Source organism: Scyliorhinus torazame, chromosome 8 (genome assembly GCF_047496885.1).
Source record: "Scyliorhinus torazame isolate Kashiwa2021f chromosome 8, sScyTor2.1, whole genome shotgun sequence".
Lineage (NCBI taxonomy): Eukaryota > Metazoa > Chordata > Chondrichthyes > Carcharhiniformes > Scyliorhinidae > Scyliorhinus > Scyliorhinus torazame.
In genome coordinates, this window is record NC_092714.1 from 21,206,200 (window position 1) to 21,230,857 (window position 24,658).

At 45.7% G+C, this 24,658-nt stretch overlaps 1 protein-coding gene across 3 annotated transcripts in view; it reads right to left on the bottom strand.

The window, feature by feature from the left end:
- LOC140427671 (amyloid-beta precursor protein-like) overlaps nt 1–24,658 on the bottom strand; it is a 321,513-nt gene that overhangs the window by 138,398 nt on the left and 158,457 nt on the right. For all 3 annotated transcript variants that reach the window (XM_072513150.1, XM_072513148.1, XM_072513147.1), the window contains exons 4-5: nt 13,796–13,908; nt 7,506–7,693 (exon numbers count right to left, since the gene is read on the bottom strand). In XM_072513150.1, the coding sequence (XP_072369251.1) occupies nt 7,506–7,693; nt 13,796–13,908 (301 nt within the window). The remainder of the gene's footprint in view (nt 1–7,505; nt 7,694–13,795; nt 13,909–24,658) is intronic.

Below are 24,658 nucleotides of genomic sequence, written 5' to 3' on the forward strand. Positions count from 1 at the left end.
TGCAGACTTCCGGTATCCTCTGCACTTTTTGCTTTACCACTCATCTTAGTGTCGTCTGCAAACTTTGACACATTGCACTTGGTCCCCAACTCCAAATCGTCTATGTAAATTGTGAACAACTGCGGGCCCAACACTGATCCATGAGGGACCCCACTAGTTACAGGTTGCCAACCAGAGAAACACCCATTTATCCCCACTCTCAGCTTTCTGTTAGTTAACCAATCCTCTACCCATGCTATCACTTTACCCTCAATGCCATGCATCTTTAGTTTATGCAGCAACCTTTTGTGTGGCACCTTGTCAAAAGCTTTCTGGAAATCCAGATATACCACATCCATTGGCTCCCCGTTATCTACTGCACTGGTAACGTCCTCAAAAAATTCTACCAAATTAGTCAGACACGACCTACCGTTTGTGAACCCGTGCTGTGTCTGCCCAATGGGACAATTTCCCTCCAGGTGCCTCGCTATTTCCTCCTTAATGATAGATTCCAGCAATTTCCCTACAACCAAAGTTAAGCTTACCGGCCTATAATTTCCCGCTTTCTGCCGGCCTCCTTTTTTAAACAGTGGTGTCACGTTTGCTACTTTCCAATCCTCTGGGACCACCCCAGAGTCTAGTGAATTTTGATAAATTATCACTAGTGCGTTTACAATTTCCCTAGCCATCTCTTTTAACACTCTGGGATGCATCCCATCAGGGCCGGGAGACTTGTCTACCTTTAGCCCCATTAGCTTGCCCAATATTGCCTCCTTAGTGATTACAATCATCTCAAGGTCCTCACCTATCATATCTTTATTTCCATCAGTCACTGGCATGTTATTTGTGTCCTCCACTGTGAAGACTGACCCAAAAAACCTGTTCAGCTCCTCAGCCATTTCCTCGTCTCCTATTATTAAATCTCCCTTCTCATCTTCCAAAGGACCAATATTTACCTTAGCCACTCTTTTTTGTCTCAAAGATTTGTAGGAGCTTTTACTATCTGCTTTTATGTTCTGAGCCAGTTTACTTTCATAGTCTACCTTACTCTTCTTTATAGCTTTTTTAGTAGCTTTCTGTTGTCCCCTAAAGACTTCCCAGTCCTCTAGTCTCCCACTAGTTTTTGCCACTTTGTACGTTTTTTCCTTCAATTTGATACTCTCCCTCAGCTCCGTAGATAGCCACGGTCTATTTTTCCCCTTTCTACCGTCTTTCTTTTTTGTCGGTATGAATCTTTCCTGAACACTGTGAAAGATCGTTCGGAAGGTTCTCCACTGTTCCTCAACTGCTTCACCATGAAGTCTTTGCTCCCAGTCTACCTTAGCTAGTTCTTCTCTCATCCCATTGTAATCGCCTTTGTTTAAGCACAAAACACTCGTGTTTGATTTTACCTTGTCATCCTCCAACTGTATTTTAAATTCCACCATATTGTGGTCGCTCCTTCCAAGAGGATCCCGAACTATGAGATCATTAATCAATCCTGCCTCATTACACAGGACCAGATCTAGGACCGCTTGTTCCCTTGTAGGTTCCATTACATACTGTTCCAGGAAATTATCCCGGGCACATTCTATAAACTCCTCCTCAAGGCTGCCTTTACCAACGTGGTTAAGCCAATCGATATGCAGATTAAAATCTGCCACGATAATCGCTGTACCATTTCTACATGCATCCGTTATTTCTTTGCTTATTGCCTGCCCTTCCATCCTGTTACTATTTGGTGGCCTATAGACTACTCCTATCAGTGACCTTTTCGCCTTACTATTCCTGATTTCCACCCAAATGAATTCAACCTTGTCCTCCATAGCACCAATATCATCCCTTACTATTGCCCGGATGCCATCCTTAAACAACAAAGCTACACCACCGCCCTTACTGTCCATTCTATCCTTCTGTATAGTCTGATACCCTTGGATATTTAACTCCCAGTCGTGACCATCTTTTAACCATGTTTCAGTAATGGCCACTAAATCATAGTCATTCACGATGATTTGCGCCATCAACTCATTTACCTTATTTTGTATACTACGAGCATTCAGGTAAAGTACACTTATGCTGTTTTTTATGTCTTTGTTATGAATCCTAACGCCTTGATCAGTAACTTTTCACAAATTATTTTTCCCCTTACACTTTCTCCTAATTTTCCTGGCCTTTGAACCCATATCTCTACATAATAACCTGTCACATAACCTGCTGCCTTGATCGCCATTAACCATTATACTGTCCATAGCTTTACACTTCCCTTCCCCCCAACTTGCTAGTTTAAAGACCTTGTGACCAACCTATTTATCCTATTCGCTAGAACACTGGTCCCAGAATGATTCAGGTGAAGACCGTCCCAACGGTACAGGTCCCTCCTGCCCCAGCACTGATGCCAATGCCCCATGAAATGGAATCCCTCTTTCCCGCACCACTCCTTTAGCCACGTGTTAACTTCCCTAATTTTCTCAACCCTATGCCAATTGGCATGTGGCTCGGGTAGTAATCCAGAGATTATAACCCTGGAGGACCTGTTCTTTAATTTAGTCCCTAGTGTTTGATAATCCCCAAACAGGTCCTCTTTCCTAGTCTTACCTATGTTGTTAGTCCCAACGTGGACCACAACAACTGGATCCTGCCCCTCCCTCTCCAAAATCCTTTCAAGCTGATCAGAGATGTCCCTCACCCTGGCACCGGGCAGGCAACATACCATGCGGGACTCTCGATCTGGCTTACAAAGGATGCCATCAATCCCCCTAATTATAGAATCCCCTACAACTACCACTTGTCTTTTTGCTCCCCCCTCTTGAATGGCTTCCTGTACCACGGTGCAGTGGTCAGTCAATGCATCCTCCCTACAGCCCTCTTCCTCATCCACACAGGGAGCAAGTACCTCATACCTGTTGGACAAGGTCAAGGGCTGAGGCTCCTCAACTCAGGATCCCCCTACCTGCCTCGCTTGCAGTCACACCACTCTGTCCCTGACCACTGTCCGAATTAACAGTACTTATTCTACCGGGTGTGACTGCCTCCTGAAACAAAGCGTCCAGGTAATTTTCCCCCTCCCTGATGTGCCGGTGTGTGCAGCTCGGTCTCCAGCTCATCAATTCTGAGCCGAAGTTCCTCGAGCAGCCAACACTTGCTGCAGATGTAGTCACTGACGGTCTCAATGGAATCCACCAGTTCCATCATCATGCAGCAACAGCACATCACTTGTCCAGCCATATTCAATTAGTTAATTAATTTAAATAATAATTTATTTTTAATTTTTTATATAACCTCAAGGATAAACCCGAACACCAACAAAAACACAGCCCTCTCTCGCCACTCACCCGAACTCAGTCACTCACCTAAACTCAGATGCACTCTGTTCCAATCAGCACTCAGTCACTCACCTAAACTCAGATGCACTCTGTTCCAATCAGCACTCCATGACTAAAGGCACTCCTGCCACACCTTTTGTGCACTCACCTCTCCCAGCACTGTCCCGGCTCTCTCCTCCCGCGCTTTTAAAATCTCCCGGCTCTCTCCTCCCGCGCTGTTTTCACTGTCCCGGCTCTCTCTCCTCTCGCGCTGTTTTCGCTGTGCCGGCTCTCTCCTCCCGCGCTTTTAAAATCTCCCGGCTCTCTCCTCCCGCGCTGTTTTCGCTGTCCCGGCTCTCTCTCCTCTCGCGCTGTTTTCGCTATGCCGGCTCTCTCCTCCCGCGCTTTTTAAATCTCCCGGCTCTCTCCTCCCGCGCTGTTTTCGCTGTCCCGGCTCTCTCTCCTCTCGCGCTGTTTTCGCTGACCGGCTCTCTCCTCCTGCGCTTTTTAAATCTCCTGGCTCTCTCCTCCCGCGCTGTTTTCGCTGTCCCGGCTCTCTCTCCTCTCGCGCTGTTTTCGCTGTTTTAGTGTAGGATTGTGATAACGAAAAGTGGCTTAGAAATGAGGGTAGTGCATTGAGATGGTTGGTAGACTGGAAACAAAGAACAGGAATAAACGGGCCTATTTCCAAGTGACAGGCAGTGACTAGTGGGGTACAATAAGGATCAGTGCTAGGACCCCAGCTATTCACAATGTATACTAATGATTTAGATGAGGGAATTAAATGTAATATCTCCAAATTTTCAGATGGCACAAACTGGGTGGGAGGGTGAGCTGTGAGGAGAATGTAGAGATGCTTCAGTGTGATTTGGAAAAGTTGAGTGAGGACAAATTCATGGCAGATGCAGTACAACGTGAATAGGAGATTATCCACTTTGGTAGCAAAAACAGGAAGACAGATTATCTGAATGGCTATCGATTGAGGGGCATGTGCAATGAGGCCTGGTGTCCTTGTACACCAGTCGCTCAAAGTAAGCATGCAAGTGTAGCAGGTGGTAAAGATGGCTAATAAATGTTGGCCTTCATAGGGCAGCACGGTAGCATAGTGGTTAGCACGGTTCCTTCACAGCTCCAGGGTCCCAGGTTCGATTCCTGGCTTGGGTCACTGTGCGGAGTCTGCACGTTCTCCCCATGTGTGCGTGAGTTTACTCTGGGTGCTCCGGTTTCCTCCCACAGTCTAAAGATGTGCAGGTTAGGTGGATTGGCCTTGCTAAATTACCCAGTGTCCAAAAAGGTTGGGTTGGGTTATTGGGATAGGGTGAATGTGTGGGCTTGGATAGGGTGCCCTTTCCAAGGGCCGGTGCAGACTCAATGGGCCGAATGGCCTCCGTCTGCACTGTAAATTATGTGATTCTATCTACGATAATAGCGAGAGAGTATTAGAGGACAGGAGCAGGGATGTCTTGCTGCAATTATACAGGGCCTTGGTGAGGCCACAACTGGAATACTGTGTGCAATTCTGGTCTCCTTATCTGAGGAAGGATGTTCTTGTTCTAGAGGGAGTGCAGCAAAGGCTTGCGAGGCTGTTTCCTGGGATGGCGGTACTGAAGTGTAAGGAGAGATCGAGTCGGTTACGATTATATTCGCTGGAGCTTTAATGGGGTGGGGTGGGGAGAGATTCCTACAGGACGACACAGGGTAGATGCAGGAAGGATGTTCCCGTTGGCAAGGAAAGCCCAGAACCAGGGGGCACAATCTAAGGAAATAGGCTAAACCATTTAGGACAGAGATAAGGAGAAACCTCTTCATCCAGAGTGGTGACCCTGTGGCATTTGTTACCACATTAAGCAGCTGAGGACAAAACATTGCATGTTTTCAAGGAGTCAGATATTTCTCTTGGGGCTAAAGGGTTCAACGGATATGAGGGGAAAGCAGAAAAAGATTACTAAATTGGATGAACTTATGATTATAATGAATGGCAGAGCATGCTCAGAGGACCGAATGGCCTATTCTTGCTCCTACTTTCTATGTTTTTTCCTTCTCAATCTTTTCTGACCACTTTATATCCTTGTATAAGTGCCCACTCCTCTTCATTTTTAAGCCACTTTTCATCATCACAATCCTACACTATTTATGCTTGCAGCTCACCACATTGTGCATGTACACACATGATGTAATCCTTTCATTAGATTCCTCGTAGCACATTTTGGTCTGCTCTTATCCAATGTGGAACCACTGCCTTCTCGAAGACTGCCCAGCATTCTTACTTTATGGTCCTTATTCCTCTTCTCTGTTGCTATATGCTGGTTGCCATCTCCCTGACAATTTAGTTTAAACCCTTTGCAACCACACTAGTGGACCTCCCCACAGGTCACCACACTTTAGGAAGGATGTGAATGTTCTTATGAGATTTTTAACCAGAATAGTTACAGGGTAGGGAATTTTAGTTACAAAGTTAGGTTGGAAAAGGAGGGATTGCTCTCCTTGGAGCAAAGGAGATTGAGGGGACATTTGATTGACGTGTACAAGATTATGCTAGGTTTAGATAAGGGACACAAAAGAAAAGCTCCCTGTGAGCTAATGGTACAAGGACTGGGGGGGGGGGGCATAGATTTAATGTACTGGGCAAGTGATGCAGGGGTAATAGGAGGAAAAACTTCACCTGGAACTTCTTGTCCATTGGAGTGGTGGAAGCAGAGATGATAAATGATTTCAAATAGTAATTGGATGGGCAGTTACAGGGAATAAACTTGCAGGTTATGGGGATTGAGGAGTGGGATTGCCTGGATTACTTTGCAGAGAGCCAGCATAGGCTCAATACACTAAATGGCCTCCTTCTGTGCCATAAGTTACGCTATTAACATGGGTTCAAGGAGACAAATTATAATGCCACGAATACCATGCCAGCTGAGATCATTTAACAATGCAGGCTATGAATCATACTTGGGACCTGATCTTTTTGTTAATTTTTCCAATTAGGGGCAATTTAGCATTGTCAATCCACCTACTCTGCGCATCTTTGGGTTGTGGCCATGAGACCCATGTAGGCACGGGGAGAATGTGCAACCCCACAAGGATAGTGACGCGGGACAGGGATGGAACCCGGGTCCTCAGTGCTGTGAGGCAGCAGTGTTAACGATTGCGCCACCGTGCCATCCCAGGACTGCCTGATCTATATATCTCAGATACTTGCCAGGTAAACTGCCCGAATAATCGAGAGCCACCATTTTATTCTGCTATAACATAAATTTAACATTTTACATTGCTTTTTATTGTGTTAGGAATGTGAAAAGCAAATAAAATGCCACGTAAATAGCAAAGAGTGTCTCTGGATTTAATAGCCACAAAATTGTGAATTACAAAGACGTTTGTAACTCTTGTGGGCTAGAAATTAAGCAGTTTGTGTTTAATCCGAACAAAAGTTTTTAATGGATGGTTGGGCGCAAAATGCTTATGAAGGAATTACAGAAAACAATGTTAAAACACGTTGCTCTCAAATGTTCAGCAGCAACCCTGTTTTAAAATCTTGACTGAGGGGCAGCATGATGGCAGGGGGGTTAACATTGTTGCCTCCCGGTGCCGAGGACCCGGGTTCAATTCTGGTCCCTGTCTGCGTGGAGTTTGTACATTCTCCCAGTGTCTGCATGGGTCGAACCCCCACAACCCAAAAAGATGTGCAGGTTAGGTCAATTGGGTACTCTTAAATTTATATAAAAAAATAAAATAAAATCTCAGTTGAACAGCTGTTGATCATGTGGAGGGTAGAAATCGGCAGCAATTTACTGTTAAAGCTGTAACGCAAACGGTAAAACTATAACTGAATTCACACCTTAAAACATCCATCAAAATCTTGATATTTACTAATCTCCATTAACTTTATTTAAAAATACTCTTAAATGGAAAGTTTAATTAATTATCATGGCATCCAGCCACAGACATTATTACAATTTTGCTTTATGATTCCAAACAGTTTGATCATCCAAAATATCACACTTGAAAAATTATTCTTTATGCTGTATACATTTTAACATTAAGGCCAAGGGATTGCATGTACCCGTTTCACATAACCTTGAACACCATTTTGCTAGCGTATATTGTCTCAATGCAATTTAAAATATATAAACCTTATTTATCACTTCATGTTCTCATTGAATTGATCAATATTGCCTCATGTAAATTTGGTTTTGTTGATCAAAAACATGGGGAGCTAAAAAAAAAAATGAAATGGAGGAACATGATAGTCACCTGCCATCTGCATAGTCTGCATCATCTCCTCCCCACCAAACATCCGAATCCTCATCCATGTCAGAGTCAATCTTATCGTTTTCCTCTGGAATGGGACAGCAAACAAACTCTACTCCACGAAACTCGTCAATTCCGCAAGGTAGCAGCATCCCATAGTCATGCAGGTTCATGATCTTGTCACCACAGGTCTGGAAAAATGAAAAAAAAAATAAACATCTCACACAAACACACTCGGTCCTGATACTGTTAAAGGTTTTTTGCCTACATTAGACATTTCTTTTGTTTACGGCCAAATGAGCTTTGTTGATTTCACAAGAGAAAGTGCCAGATATCTGCTTCATACCATTATCCCCAGTGGATCCATATTTTTGGAGTGGATAGCAAACCTCTTCTGGGATCTTCTGGAGGTTGGTCAAGAAAAAGCACATTCCTTTTTGCACACAGGAGTTTTGAATGCAGGAGAGTCTGAGCGAGACACGTGAAATTAAAGAGACATGTTTATAAGAGGTTTGTGAGGGGCAGGTAGTGGGTGTGGCACGAGATTAAGAAGGTACAAGGAGGGTGGAAAAGATTTAAAAAGTTAGATGGAGAAAGGAATGAAACTCTTAAACCAAGATTACTACAGCTCAAATGAAATGGACTATCAATCGGCATTAAATGTTGGAGGTGTCAGTGGAGCATCAGCATGACGCACCAATTACTCATGAATAAAATATTAAAGGAAAACATTTCAGTAATACTGAAAACTCTAAGCTACTGGGCAACCAAATGTCAGATAACGTGCAAGTTGAAATTTGCAACACTGCAAAGGCCTTCTTAACATCTCCGTTCTCTCATTTCCCTTCTCCTTGCAAATGTTATAAATAAATCTTATTTACTGTGGATTCTGGAAACCTGAAATAAAAATAGAAAATGCTGGAAATGCTCAGCATTTTCTATTTTTGTTGTACATAATTAAACTTGATGTGGAGACAGCAGAATCTTTGAGAGGTTGAGAATTTACAAACTTGAACTGAAAAACCTAACCTATTAACAATTTGATCCATTTGTCCGGTTTTAAATTTTATTAACCTGAATTTCAAATCTAATGCAGATACATTCTAAACATTAATATTTGAATCACTTGGTCTGAATGCACTGATAATACAAAAAAACCTCAATTATTTGGTTAGATTTTAACAGGCATGGAGAAAGGGCAATGTGGGAAGGTAACCTTCACTTAACTTTATTCATACAAAGCAACTCTACACCACTGAACTCAACAGGAAACTGGCCTATTAAAAGTCAGCCCTGGAGATCCAAGGCTATCTCTGGACAAATGCCGTTCAAGTGTTTGAAAGACTGATTTTAAAGTACAGAGGAACAGGAGAACGTTATTCTCAAAGCCTCTAATCTCATTCAGCTATGGAGAGTGGCAAGGGAGAACAGAGGGCAGGCAGTACATGTCGGGAAAAAGAAAAGTGGTATCTATTTTTCATAGAGGAAGAGGAGAAATGGACAGAATGAATTTAAGTTGCTTGCCTGCACCACCCAGTAACAAGCTGCACAGTACTATTGGTATAAGTCACACAACTTCTCCTTTCTTGGGAGGAAATATGATGGGGATGGGTGTTAGTAGAGAGCATTGAAGTGCCATTCTGTGTAGTCTATGTTGAGTTTCACATTTATAAACTCCACACTTCCATGTTTCCAGCCACTGAAGTCGAGACAATTCAGAGGGTATAGCTTCTTTTTTTGGAAAAGGGAAAAAATAACAATCACGAGACAGGTAATCAGGACGAGTAATGAGAAGTTGACCCTTATTTCAAGGGGTTGGAGCATAAAGCAGGGAAGTCTTGTTGCAACTGTACAAGGCACAGATGAGACCATATCTGGAGCACTGGGAGCAGTTTTGGTCGCCTTATTTAAGGAGATATTATTTCATTGGAGGTGGTTCAGGGTAGGTTCACTAGGATGATCCCTGATATGGAGGAATTGCCTAATGATCAAAAGTTAAACAATTTTGGACTCTACTCATTGGAATTTAGAAGAATGAGAGGTGATCTCATGAAGCATAGGATTCTTAAGGGCTTGACAAAGGTAAATGCTGAGAGAACTCTCATGGACCAGAGGGCATAGTCTCAGAATAAAGGGTGCCAATTTAAGACTGAGGTGAGGAGGAATTCCTTCTCTGACAGTGGAGTGTCTTTGGAACTTCTTGCCTCAGAGAGCTGAGGTGGCAGAGTCCTTGTGTATATTTAAGGCTAAGATAGATTCTTGATCAGCAAGGGAATCAAGGATTACAGGGAAAGGGTAGGAAAATGGACATGGGGCATGTTGGATCAGCCATGATCCTATTGAATGGCGGTGCAGGCTGGAGGGGCAGGATGGCCTACTCCTGTTCCTATTTATTATGGTCTTACTTGTTCTCCTGAACCTTGGCAGACATGAGGACAGAAAAGAGACCTTCAAATCACAGAAGGTCAAGAACACAGTAAAACCAACGTAGTGACGATTTGTAAAGTAATAAGAGGCATCAAAAAATCCAATCAACCAGCAACTTATATTTATGTATAGCATCCGTAACGTAATAAAATGTCCCAAAGTGCTTCACAGGAGTGAAATAAGGCAACATTTTTGCATAACTTATATTTATACAGTGCATTTAAAGTAATAAAATGCCCCAAGGCACTTTTAAATCCCAAATTGACTGAATGGCAGGAAACAAAGCATAATGATGGATGGGTGTTTTTGTGATTGCAGGGTCACATCCAGCAGAGATCTAGAGGGCTCAGTATGAGGTCCCATGCTTTTGTGGTACAGATCAATGAATTAGACTGAAACGTATGGTGTAAAATTGAAAAGTTTTGAAGTTTGCAGATGGAACAAAAATTGGCTGTGATTGACAGTGAGGAAGAAAGTTGTAGACTCAAAAAAGATAGTGAAGTGGAGTGAGAATTGAGGAGTAATTACATCAGGGCAGGTTAAACAAGGCAAGAGAATACACAAATGATAGGATACAGAGAAGCACAAGGACCTTGGAACACATGTCCACAGTTTTGTGGAAGTCATAAGACAAATAATTTTTTTTGAATGTTTATGGGATGTGTACATCGCATTTATTTCTCATCTCTAATTGCCCTCGACAAGATGGTGGTGAACAGCCTATTTGAACTGAAGTCCACATGGCACCCACAGTGCTGTTGTGAGCTAATTCCAGGATTTTGACAGTGTCAGTGAGGGAATGGCAATATACATTTTGTTTCAGGTGAATGCTGTGTCACTTTGATGGGAACTTTCAGGTGACGTTCCAATGCACTTGCTGCCTTTGTTCTCTGAGGTGGTGCTGAACATTGTGCAATGTGCAATCAGTAAATATCCCCACTTCTGACCTTAGGATGAAGGGAAAGTCATTGGTAAAGCAGCTGGAAATGGTTGGGACGAAGATACTATCCTGAGGAAGTCCTGCAGTGATGTCCTAGGACTGAGATAACTGGGCTGCAACAAGCACAACCATCTTCCTTTATGCAAGTGGAGAGCTTTCCCCAATTCCCATTAACTTAAATTTTAGTCCAGCCCATTGATGCCATCCTTGGCTAACATTGCCTTGGCATCAAGGGCAGTCACTCTCACCTCACCCCTTGTTTAGACCAAAGCTGGAAATGAGGTTTGGGGTCAAACGGCCCTTTCAGAACCTAAAGAGAGCATCCATAAGCAGTTATGGCTGGGTAGGTGCTACTTGAAAGCACTGTTGATGAAACTTCCACCACTTTGCTAATGGTTGAGGATAGATTAATGGGGCTGTAAATTGAACTGATTGGATCTGTCCTGCTTTCTGTGAATAGGTCATTGTCAGTTAAACGTCAGTGTTGTGGATGCATTGAACAGTTGGCCTATGGGTATGGCTAACTCTGCTGCAGGAGTCTTGAGTACTACTGCCGGGATGTTGTCAGGGATCAAGCTATTCGCTGTACCAGTGCCTTCAGCTGTTTCGTTATTTTACATGGAGTGAATCAAATCAGCAGAAGTCTGGCATCTGTGATCCTGGAGATCTCAGGAAGAGGCAGCAATGGATAATGTAATCTGCACTTCTGGTTAAGATGGTTGCGAGCAGACCACCACAACAAACTCTATTAGAAGATCTACTGGTAGACATCCTAGGCAGAGGGAACTGTAGTGACATGTACAAACGACTGCTAGAGAGGGCCGACACCAAACTGGACAAGGTGGAAATGGGAACCGACCTGGGGTTCAAAATAGGGTGGGGATTCTGGAGCGAAGCACTGCACAGGGTCAACTCTACCTCCATATGCGCGAGGCTCAACCTAACGCAGCTAAAAGCGGTACATAAAGCCCACTTGGCCAGAATCCGAATGAGCAGGTTATTCCCGGAGGTGGAGGATAGATGCGATCGGTGCCAAGGAGGCCTGTCCAACCACGCCCACATGTTCTGGTCTTGCCCCAGATTTGCTGGGTATGAGACAGCCTTCTTCGAAGCAATGTTCAAAGTGGTGGGGATGAGTGGAGCCATGCCCGAAAGTGGTGGTCTTGTGGTATTTGACCAGCCAGATCTCTTCATGGGGAGCAAGGTGGACGCCCTTGCCTTTGCGTCCCTGATCGCCCGCCGTAGAATCCTGCTCGGTTGGCGGCGATCAGCAGCACCACCTAAAGCTACAGACTGGCTGTCCGACCTATCGGAATTTTTCCAAATGGAGAAAATCAAATTCACCATCCGTGGGTCGGAAGAGGGCTTCCACAAAACATGGGAGCCATTCACCCGACTGTTCCAAGGCAGTTTGTGGCCAACACACAATAAAGAAATAGCCAGGACAAGACAGAAAGAGGAAAGCGAGGGAGGACCGGGGGGGGGGGGGGCGTAGAGGATTGTTCGCTGAGCCAGGTGGCGACAAACTGTAAATAGAGAAAGCTAAGAAGAAGCCTTTGGGTACTGTACAATAAATGAAAATGAACGGCAAAAGTTGATAAGGCAGGACAGCAGAGCTTTGATCTGACCCATTAGTTGTGGTATCGGCTAGCTGTGTCTGCGGCATTTAACTTCAACTGTTTAGCATGCATGCAATCCTGTGTTGCAGCTTTACCAAATTGGCACCTCATTTTTTTAGTCTAACTGCTGCTGCTTTTGACATGATCTCCTACACCCTTATCTGAACCAGGGTTGGTCCCCTGGTTTGATGGCCATGGTACATTGTGGGATAGGCTAGGCCATAAGGTTACAGATTGTGGTTGAATACAATTCTACAATTGATGGCCCACAGCAGTCTTTTGAATATCCAGTTTTGAGCTGCTCCATCTGTTCCGAATCTATCGCATGTAGTATGGTGGTAGTGTCACTACACAATGGAGGATGTCCTTAGTGCGAAGATGGGACTCGTTTCCACTGGGCTGCGATGTGGTCACTCCTATCGATACTGTCTTGGACAGATGCATCTGCAATAGGTAGATTGGCAAGGAGAATTTCAAGTAGGTTTTTCTCCGAGTGGTTCTCTCATCACTTGAAGCCCAGTCTGGCTTATATGTCCTTCAGGACTCAACCAGTTGGAAATCAGAAATGGTGTCACTGAGCCATTTTCGATGTTGGACATTAAAGTGACCCATCCAGAGGACATTGTGCCTTTGTTACACCTTCAGTGCCTCTTTCAAGCAACGTTGAACAAGAAGAAACTCTGATTCATCAGCTAAGGGAGGGCGGTAGGTAATAATCAGAAGATCTCCTTGCCCATGTTTAAGCCGTTACCAGGAGGTTTCATGGGGTCTGGCGTCAAATGTTGAAGTCTCCCAGGGCCACTCTCTCATGACTATATACCTCTGTGAAGCCAATGGTGAAGCGATTAAAATCAAGGATGCTTCACAGGCCAGAATTAGATGACGACAGATATCTAGGAGACTTTCGGAATTGAAGGAGATAGAGAAGAGCAAGGCCATGGAGGGGTTTCAAAACAAGGATGAGAGTCTGATCAATATACACAAGATTTTTTCTTTTGTTGAATGCAGTCAGGCATCTGTATAGTTCCCACGAATGACAGGAGCATTAAAAATAGTTTGACAATAATGACCAAATTCAAGGGACTGGAAAAAGATAATCTCATTAATGATCGAAAAAATACAATGAACTGGCACTTGATCTGATTGCTCTGCCAGAATTTCATTTCCATCACAAATATATTCTGTACAATACAAAAATTGCATTTAGAATAATTGTCTGATGAAGGGATAAAAAAAAACTTAAAATCACTAGCTGCGGATAAACATTTACTTAGTCACTGGGGAGCCTTTCAGTAAAATGACTGTACCTCTTTTGCCACAGTGTGCCAATACAGATGGCTCTCACAGGTGTCCATCTTCTCCCGATGCAGAAACTTGCACTTGTCTGGAACAAGGAGGGCATCACTTACGAATTCACCAACTGTGTTGGGGGGAGAGGAGAGCTTTAGTGGCAAAGCAAGTACAACATTGGAACTCAAGTCCCCAAAGTTAGCTTAACACAAAGCCTTGCAGCTCAGGAATTTAACAACAAGCATCAGGGCACCAAACTGCAATCGCTGGTTTCTCCCTTTTCATTTCCTAAAGTGTGCATACATGAAATGCTGCTTACATTGTTATCCAATGCTACTTAATTCCATTTCATAATGTTATGTATTCGTCCAGCTTGTGCCAAATAGGACCTTGTGCGCAAAGAGCTGGCAATCACAATTTGAAGGTTGAAAGCAGATGGCCATCCCAATACTGTACTGAGTTAGCTAAATAAAACTCAAAAGTTCACAAAGAATGATTAACTACAGATTTCCTTCCTCCCTGCTATGTATTCTTAAAAATATTTAAATGCAGATATTGCTACTGGAAAATTAACCGAGTCCAAATACCTGAAGGCGCAGAAATCTTGACAGTAGGTACAATTATTAACTTAGCATAACTTACTTTATTGATCAGGCATTCCAACTACTTAACTAGGATACCAGGCAAAATCTACACAGTTCTCCATTAAAAAATGTGATGAAGATATTAAAATTGATCATAATTGTCTCTTGATTAGAATTGGTATGTTCCTTCAATAGCATGAGGATATATATTACAAGAATTTCAATGCCAGTATGATGGCAGGTATGTAAGCTGTACGTCCCAATGACTGGTGGATCATATCACAACAGGCCAGGCACAAGTGTCCAACATGAGATATGATTCCACGATTGGACAACACTTGCTAAACAACCCTGGTTGGTTTTCAGTGCAGTTATTCACACAATTTACGATCAGAGAATGGCTCACTTCGGCATGCCAGGTGCCACATTTATGTACAGAGGGCCCTGTCTTTTGCAGACAAAAGGAGCATGTTAATGAAATGTGTCTTTTTCAATTAAACTAAAGACCACAACAGCACAGGAACAGGCCCTTCGGCCCTCCAAGGCTGTACCGGTCATGGTACTACCCTTGGCCAAAACCCTCAGCATTTCCTCGTGCTGTATCCCTCTACACCCATCCTATCTATATATTTGTCAAGATGCCCTTTGAACGCCCTTAATGTATCTGTTTCCACAACCTCCCCTGGCAACGCGTTCCAGGCACTCACCACCCTCCGTGTAAATAAAAGCTTGTGGGATAGCCATTCCCGGATTCATTCCTCATGCAATATAAATTGTTGCTCCTTTTACTGGTGGCAATCTTGCAATCTGTCTTGAAGAGTGCAAGATGAAAAGCTTAGACCACATGTCTCTTTTTCAGCAAAACTCAAGTTCTTAATGCAACATTTAACTTTTATTCTTTCAAAAATAGCATGTAATACATGTAGACTTAACTCAAAGGGCCAATGTGCAGAACAACTGATCAGGAGGTGAAGCTATCATCGTAGTGTCCAGGGATTAGTTATTGTGTTATTGATATTCCTGCTGTTAACTCAATAGGTACACTTAATGAAATGAAATGAAAATCGCTTATTGTCACAAGTAGGCTTTAAATGAAGTTACTGTGAAAAGCCCCAAGTCGCCACATTCCGGCACCTGTTCGGGGAGGCTGGAATGGGAATTGAACCCACGCTGCTGGTCTGCCTTGGTCTGCTTTAAAAGCTAGCTATTTAGCCCTGTGTTAAACCAGCCCTGAACCCAGGCAGGTTTAACATGCACAAACTACAGATCTAATGTAATTGGTTGAAGCATTTGAAGAAACCTGGGAGATTTGAAAAAAACCTCAAGAGCACGGCAGGATTCTGGAACTCTGCCTGCAAGGGTGGTAGAAATGCATTAAAAAAACACCTCAAATAAGCACTTGAGATGCTGCAACCTGCAGAGCTATGGCTCAAGAGGCGGAACACAGGATTAGGCTTGTTGGTTCTTTTCCAGCTGGCATGGACATAATGGGTTGAATAGCCTTATGTGCTGGAAATCTTTGATTCAATGAAATGCAATTGTAAGGATCCTACTGTTAATTCTTGTCTGTCCTTTTTTTTCCTTTCAATTTCTGTTGCTCTGCTATTTCAATTTTTTGCAGAGACAAAAACTTGCCTATGCCTTTAAGATGGACTTTGCCTTTAATTTTAAAAAAAATCTCCAGCAGGATATGCTGTTTGGTCTGACACAGATGATACATCTTGATGGACTTGGCTGATGGCCAATGAGCTGTTTACATTGCCAGCATCTTATCTGATAACCTATGCTGATTGGTGCTGACCATTACAGAATAATCTGCCGAGGGCAAGAAGGGCTCATCTGGTTTTTAGTTTTGGTTTGATCAAGAAGCTGAAAGGCCACATCCCTGATCTCTCTCCTACCTGATGGACTCTGACTAAGGTTTAAAGTAGACCTTTCTCTCTGCACAGCCATATTGAACAACGTATTGAACTGCAGGAAGATCCAGTCCAGCAGCCGCTGCAGGTTGGGTCAGTTGTTTAAAACTCCTTTTAAACTCTCATGTGGGAAATTCGTGGGGAGTTGGAAACAAGAAACAATTACAGAGGCCCGAGGCTGTTTTTTTGAGTGAAGGCCCAGGTTAATAAAAGTGAAAGTGACTTCCCAGAGGAAATCAGACAGCCTGGGAGTTCTGACTGAATGTTGAATCTTGGGGTCCAAGTACATAGATCCCTCAAAATTGCCATCCAGGTTGATAGGGCTGTTAAGAAGGTGTATGGTGTGTTGGCTTTCATTAACAGGGGGATTGAGTTTAAGAGCTGTGAGGTTTTGCTGCAGCTTTATAAAACCCTGGTTAGACCACACTTGGAATATGTCCAGTTCTGGTCTTCTCAATATAGGAAGGATGTGGATGCATTGGAGAGGGTGCAGAGGAGATTTACCAGGATGCTGCCTGGGCTGGAGGGCATGTCTTATGAAGAAAGGTTGAGGGAGCTCGGGCTTTTCTCACTGGAGCGAAGAAGGCAGAGAAGCGACATGTTAGAGGTGTACAAGGTAATGAGAGGCATGGACAGAGTGGATCGGGAAATGGCTGCCACGAGGGGACATCATTTTAAGGTGATTGGAGGAAGGTATAGGGGAGATGTCAGAGGTAGGTTTTTTTTACACAGAGTGGTGGGTGCATGGAATGCACTGCCAGCAGAGGGGGTGGAGTCAGAGTTATTAGGGACATTTATGCAACTCTTGGACAGGCACAGGAGTAAATTGAAGGGGTGCAAGGTTAGGTTGATCTTAGATTAGGATAAATGACCGGCAGAACATCGTGGGCCGAAGGGCCTGTACTGTGCTGTACTGCTCTATGTTTGAAAGGATGCTCATTAGCAATCCAACGGATGGTTTCAACATTCCACATCCTGGGATGAGAGCCAGCTACAACGATTTCAATATCAGAAACATTCCATTTTAATCCCAGTCATTTTACCCCTTTCCCTTCCTGTGTGTGTGTCTGTCTTGTGTGCGTTTGGGTGGGTGGGTGGGGGGGGGGGGAGTGAAACGGTAAATGGGGAGAGTAGTAGATTAGCTGCCCGTTATTCCATTACAAGTATTGCATGTCTTATCTCTTTTGTTAGAAATAAGCAGTTATATTTCACTTACAGATCTGGCAAATCATTAGAGCAGTCAAGGGCCAAAGATCTCAGAAACGTTACACAAATTATTAGTTAATTCACTTGTGTTGGGACTTCGGGCTGTGTGGGGCTGGAATTGACTGCGCACTAACCCAGGGTATCGTAACACAAATTTACTTTATGATTAACTCTCATTAACAGCTGATCTGGTCTTATAATACACTGGGAATATATTAACAGAAATACTTATGGATTGTTACTTCCATTGATTATCACATTACCTGACAACTTCTAACAAACAATTAACAGGCAGGTACTAGGAATTATTGAAAACCATTTTACTGTGTTCTAACAGATTAAGACTATTGCCTCAATAACCAATCAGTACAAGAAGCAATTTGCTAAGTGACTGTGGAACAAGTGTGAACCTCAACCATCCATTTTGTTCCCAATCGACAAGGATCAGTTCCAAACATTTGGATGAAAATTTCTGATTTCAACATGACTTGTCATGTCCATTGTCTAGAGAACAAAGAATAAATTGCCACAGTTTGGTATGTTTATTGAAGTTTTTCCATTTTAACAAATAATGCAACAAAACCAAGGAAATGGTACAGCTCAACAAAAATGTTTCAACTTTTATAGACACAGCAGGGGACAGGAGAACAATGTTATGGCTGGCCCAGCACAATCATTAGACTCAACTTGCAGAGTAGGAGACCGGTCCAGCCTGTGCTAAGATGGCGGCAGTAATCCACTTTTTTATTGAGGTATAATTTCTTGCCAGAACTTCATGACCCTGGTTAAAAATACAACGTTGCCCCTTGTTCTCCCGCCATATGACATGATTTCTCAACAATTTGTTTTGTCTTGGGTGTTTTAGCATAGCAAATGCTGTGCATAGTTGACGTTTAACCAAGAGCAACGCCAACAAAACTTGGGTTGAATGGCAGTATTCCAGTATGCGAGCAGGAATTGACTCAATGTCTATTCAATGAACCTTGCTCTCTCGTTACCAAATGCTTCATCATCTGTACAAAATGTTCTGCCAGCCCCGGTGTGACATGGTGAAAACTAGCGGACCGGATGTTTTGAATAGAGTTCTCCTTCAATTAGTTTTTAAACTCTTTGAGATATGAACTCATTAATGCTCACGTGTTTTTCAGGATAATCGAATCTGAAGGTTTCAGCCAATCTCTCAGCTGTTTTCTCCAATGACGTTGACTTCATGATGGAACTTTAGGCCATTTTGAGTAAACAGGACTAGAATGAGAAACATACGCCCTTCCAACGGTCCAGTGTTATGAATATGTACCAGTTGCTAGGCTTCTTTTGGCCATTCCCATGGGTGCAATGTTGCAAGGCGCTGCACTTTTGCACAAGACAAACACATTCCCACCTGTGGTAGTCTGTGTAGAGGTATTACAGTACCTGGTAATGCTGGAACACCATTGGTAGATATTGTATGCTTCCTATTGGTCAAGCTGTATGGTAGCTCCGCCCCGCTAGGCGGGGTATAAGAGCCCGTGCCACCCCAGCAGCCTTCATTCTGTACCTGAGCTGCTGGGGGAAACATCTAGGTTATTAAAGCCTTCAGTTGGACGACAAACGCGCTTTAGTGGTCACTGATCGTGCATCAATTTAATAAGCTAGACTTAAAAGGAGCTCCGAATCAAGCCGGAGTGTCTGCAACTCAGCCCCCACGCAGCGAACTCAGTGGCAATCTTAAAGCACTAGCTAGCGTGTTTTAAAGGATATCTCGGAACGGCCGAAAACACACCCACAGGAGAGCAGAAAATGCAAGTCCTGCACTCGAGGGTGAGCCCGGAAATTTAGAGCCTCATCGAGGACGCGGAAGACTTCGATGCGACAATAGAGCTGCTAAAAGGACAGTATATCCACCCAGTAAACCAGGTCTACGCCCGACATAAGCTAGCAATGAGGCGACAAATCCCTGGGGAAATCGCTGGAAGAATTCTATCGTGCACTCCTGGTGTTGGGGAGAAACTGCAGCTGCCCGCAAGTTTCGGCGAGCGACCACACAGAACTCTTGATCTGGGACGCTTTCGTGGCAGGTATGCTGTCCTCCCAGATCCGCCAGCGATTGCTGGAAAAAGACACCGTAGGCCTCAAGGAGGCACGGGCCCTTGCCGGCTCCCTGGATGTGGCCTCCAGAAACACCCGCGCTTACGTTCCCGACCGCGCGGCAGCCCCCTGGGCAGCGTGGAACCCCTCTGCAGCCGACCCCGAGACATCCCCATCCCCCCACAAGCTTCTGCTGCAAGGCGGCCTGGCAACCCCAGGGGGCCTCGCTGCTACTTTTGCGGGCAGGCCAGCGTTGCCCAGCCCGCGCATCCACCTGCAAGGGATGGAGTAAAAAGGGCCATTTCGTGGTGGTATGCCAGGCCCGTGTGGTCGCCGCGGTCTCCGGCGGCGAATGCGGACCGCCACCACAAACCTCTCCACGGTCCCACTGCGGCCAGCGGGCGCCGCCATCTTCCTACTCCAGGGCCACGTGCGGCCCCCGGGCACCGCCATCTTGTCCCGCGGACGCCACATTAGATAGATGGGCGCTGCCATTTTGTGCACCCCCAGCCATGTGCGATTAATGGGAGCCGCCATCTTGGATGGACCCCCAGAACCCCAACTTGGCTGACCACACACCGCCCGAAGAGAACACTCAACTGCTGCGATTAGCCTCAGTGACTCTGGATCAGTCCCGGCCTCGAACACTCTCAACTGCTACAACATCAGGACTAATCAACGGGCACGAGACATCCTGCTTAATCGACTCTGGGAGCAGAGAGCTTCATACACCCTGACACGGTAAGGCGCTGTTCTCTACTCGTCCAGCCCGTAAATCAAAAAATCTCCCTGGCCTCCGGTTCCCACTCAGTAGAGATAAAGGGGTTTTGTGTAGGAAACCTCAGTCCAGGAATGAGAGTTTAAAAATTTCCGGCTGTACGTCCTTCCCCACCTCTGCGCAGCCACACTCCTAGGTTTAGACTCCCAGTGTAATCTCCAAAGTCTGACTTTCAAATTCGGCGGCCCTATACCCCGCCTCCCTCAATGTCTGCGGCCTCGTGACCCTGAAGGTCGAAACGCCTTCCCTGTTTGCGAACCTCACCCCGGATTGCAAACCCGTCGCCACCAGGAGCAGACGGTACAGTGCCCAGGATCGGATCTTTATTAGGTCAGAGGTCCAAAGACTACTGAGAGAAGGAGTCATTGAAGCTAGCAACAGCCCCTGGAGAGCTCAAGTAGTGGTGGTAAAGATCGGGGAGAAGCATAGGATGGTCATCGACTACAGTCAGACCATCAACAGGTTTACGCAGCTGGACGCGTACTCTCTCCCCCGCATATCCGACCTGGTAAACAGGATCGCACTTTACAAGGTCTTCCCCACGGTGGATCTTAAGTCCGCCTACCACCAGCTCCCCGTCCGCACTAGTGACCGCAAATACACTGCTTTAGAGGCAGGTGGGCAGCTCGATCACTTCTTATGGGTTCCCTTCGGTGTCACCAATGGGGTCTCGGTCTTCCAGCGCGAGATGGACCGAATGGTTGACCGGTCCGGTTTACGGGCAACATTCTCATATCTCGATAATGTCACCATCTGCAGCCATGAGCAGCAGGACCACGACACCAACCTCCGAAAATTCCTCCAGACCGCAGAGATCCTTAACCTTACATACAACAAGGATAAATGCGTGTTCAGCACCGACTGCCTAGCCAACTTCGGCTACGTAGTGCGAAATGGAGTTATTGGCCCCGACCCGGAGTGCATGTGCCCCCTTATGGAGTTCCCCCTCCCTCACTGCTCCAAGACCCTGAAGTGCTACCTCGGGCTTTTCAGTTACTACGCCCAGTGGGTCCCCAACTATGCGGACAAGGCCCATCCCCTGATCCAATACACAGCTTTTCCCCTGTCGATAGAGGCCTGCCAGGCCTTCAGCCACATCAAAACAAACATTGCAAAGGCCAAGATGCACGCCATCGACGAGTCCCTCCCCTTCCAGGTCGAGAGCGACACGTCTGCCGTAGCTCTGGCGGCCACCCTCAACCAAGCGGGCAGGCCCGTGGCCTTCTACTCACGTACCCACCATGCCTCCGAAATCCGCCACTCCTCAGTCGAAAAGGAGGCCCAGGCCATAGTAGAAGCTGTGCGACATTGGGGGCATTACCTGGCCAGCAGGAGATTCACTCTCCTCACTGACCACCGCTTTCATGTTCGATAATGCACAGCGGGGCAAAATAAAAAACGATAAGATCTTGCAGTGGAGGATCGAACTCTCCATCTACAACTACGAGGTCTTGTACCGTCCCGGGAAGCTAAACGAGCCTCCTGATGCCCTGTCCCGCGGCACATGTGCCACCGCACAAGTGGACCGCCTCCGAGCCCTCCACGAGGAGCTCTGCCACCCAGGGGTCACTCGCTTTACCCACTTTATCAAGACCCGCCACCTGCCCTGCTCCATCGAGGAGGTCAGGACAGCCACCAGGGACTGCCAAATCTGCGCGGAGTGCAAACCGCACTTCTACCGGCCAGAGAAAGCGCACCTGATAAAGGCTTCCCGTCCCTTTGAACGCCTCAGCATGGACTTCAAAGGCCCCCTCCCCTCCACTGACCGCAACACGTACTTCCTGAGTGTGATTGACGAGTACTCCCGGTTCCCATTCGCCATCCCCTGCCCCGACATGACCGCAACCACCGTCATCAAGGCACTCCATAGCATCTTTGCACTGTTCGGGGTCCCCGTTTACATACATAGTGATAGGGGGTCCTCCTTTATTAGCGACGAACTGCGTCAATTCCTGTTCAGCAAGGGCATCGCCTCGAGCAGGATGACCAGTTACAACGGACAGGTAGAGAGGGAGAACGGAACGGTCTGGAAGACCGTCCTACTGGTCCTACATTCCAGGAATCTCCCGGTCTCCCGCTGGCAGGAAGTCCTCCCGGATGCCCTCCACTCCATCCGGTCACTGCTTTGTACCACAACCAACCAGACACCTCACGAATGTCTCGTCTTCCCTAGGAAGTCCTCCTCTGGGACCTCGCTCCCGACCTGGCTGGCAGCTCCCGGACCCATCCTGCTCCGAAAACACGTGCGGGAGCACAAGCCCGTCCCGTTGGTCGAGAGGGTCCATCTTCTCCACGTTAACCCCCAGTATGCCTACGTGGTGTACCCCGACAAGATACGGTCCCCCTACAAGACCTGCCGTTTGCCGGAGCCCCACGCACACCCCAGCCACCAGTCCCACCCTCCCCTCCACCAGGGCACCTTAGAGGAGGATCGGTCCTTCCGCCGGCCCCATCTAGGCCCCCGCACCCACCCCGCAGGCGCTCCCTTCCCAGGTCAACCTGTTTTCCCCACTAGGGGTGTCGAAGCTGCCACAGAGATCGAGGCCACGCTCTTGGAGTCACAGACGTCCGAGCCTCCACCGAAGCTCCGACGATCACAGAGGACGACCAGGGCCCCCGATCGACTGATTGCTTCATTTTAAATTGTAAATTTAAATTATAAATTGCAACTAGTTAATAGAATTGTAAATAGTTACAAAACGCTGTACGGAGGTATTACGGTACCTCCATAACTAATTCTACCACGTTGCCATGTTTGTAGTATCAGGCCACCATCCCCGCCGGACTCTTTTTAAATAGGGGGTGAATGTGGTAGTCTGTGTAGAGGTATTATGGTACCTGGTAATGCTGGAACACCATTGGTAGATATTGTATGCTTCCTATTGGTCAAGCTGTATGGTAGCTCCGCCCTGCTAGGTGTGGTATAAGAGCCCGTGCCGCCCCAGCAGCCTTCATTCTGTACCCGAGCTGCTGGGGGAAATATCTAGCTTATTAAAGCCTTCAGTTGGACTACAACCTCGCTTTAGTGGTCATTGATCGTGCATCACCGCCTTCTCTTCGATATCGACATCTGGCCACCAAAAATAGCTCCTGGTCATCTCCTTCATCCTTACAATACCACGTGTAATTGGTTTAATACCCGTTTTCTTAATAATGGTGAAATGACGACTCTCATTCCACTGAGGAAACAACCTGCCTGCACGGATTACTCGGCTTTAACTCGGGGTTTGCTCCTGAAGTCTTGCCTTGAAGCACCATGCCCCGAACCTCTGACAGTACTGGATCACTTCTGGCATTCTTCTTCACCTGTCCTCCAGTTACAGGTGTGTTATCTACTTGCTCGAAGTAGAAAATTCCACACAAATCGCTTATCGACAAACTATTTGCTAAGGGTAGTCAGGAGAGTCTATCTGCGTTCCCATGAAGTTTGACTGACAATACTTGATCATGTATGTGTGCAGACAAGAGCGATGCTCACCCCCGCATTCTGCTTGCTGCCAGTGATGAAACCCCAGTCTAAAAATTGTTAGTGGATGATCGCCCGTCAATAAAGTGAATTTCCTCCCATACAAGGAATGGTAGAACCGTATTCCTAGAGAATCTTTCTCTTTTTATGCATAATTGCTTTTGGCTTTATTCAAGGTCCTCGATGCAAAGGCTATCGGCTTCTCTTCAATTGTGGCATTGACTGGGAAACCACCACCCGACCCCATAAGGTAATGTGTCACAGGCCAGTTGCAAGGGTAAATTTGGATCAAAATGTGTCAGGACTTTTTTTTTTTTTTATAATTTTAAATTTTTTTTAAAGCATTTGTATTGGTTTTGTATACATATGTAACAGGGAACAGAAACAAATGGAAAATAAAAGCTATGAACACAGAGGGGACATGTATACAGACACATGGCATGCTAACATTGGGCTCCCAGTGATCAGTTACCACAACCTTACTGTTAACTTTAAACTTTATACATGTTTCCGCATGGTATTAAAACACAAAGGCCACAAAGGTGTAACCTGTTGAAGTTAGCAGTGGCCGCTTCCATAGGTTTTCTTCCACTCAGCACCTTTTGGTTCCTCTGCACCTACTTGCCCTGCACTCTGGGTGTTGCCTCCCCCTCCCCTTCTTTCCTTTTCATTTGTCTGGTTCAGTCCCACCCTCCTATTCCCTCATTGGCTGTTGGTAACGAACAGGTCCTCGAACAGGCTGGTAAATTACTTCAAAGCCTTTTTCAGATCCTCTGATGGCAAACTTTATCTTCTCCAATTTGAGGAATTCTGCCAAATCGGACAGTCTGTGGGTGGTGCTGCTGATCTGCAGCCGAGCAGGA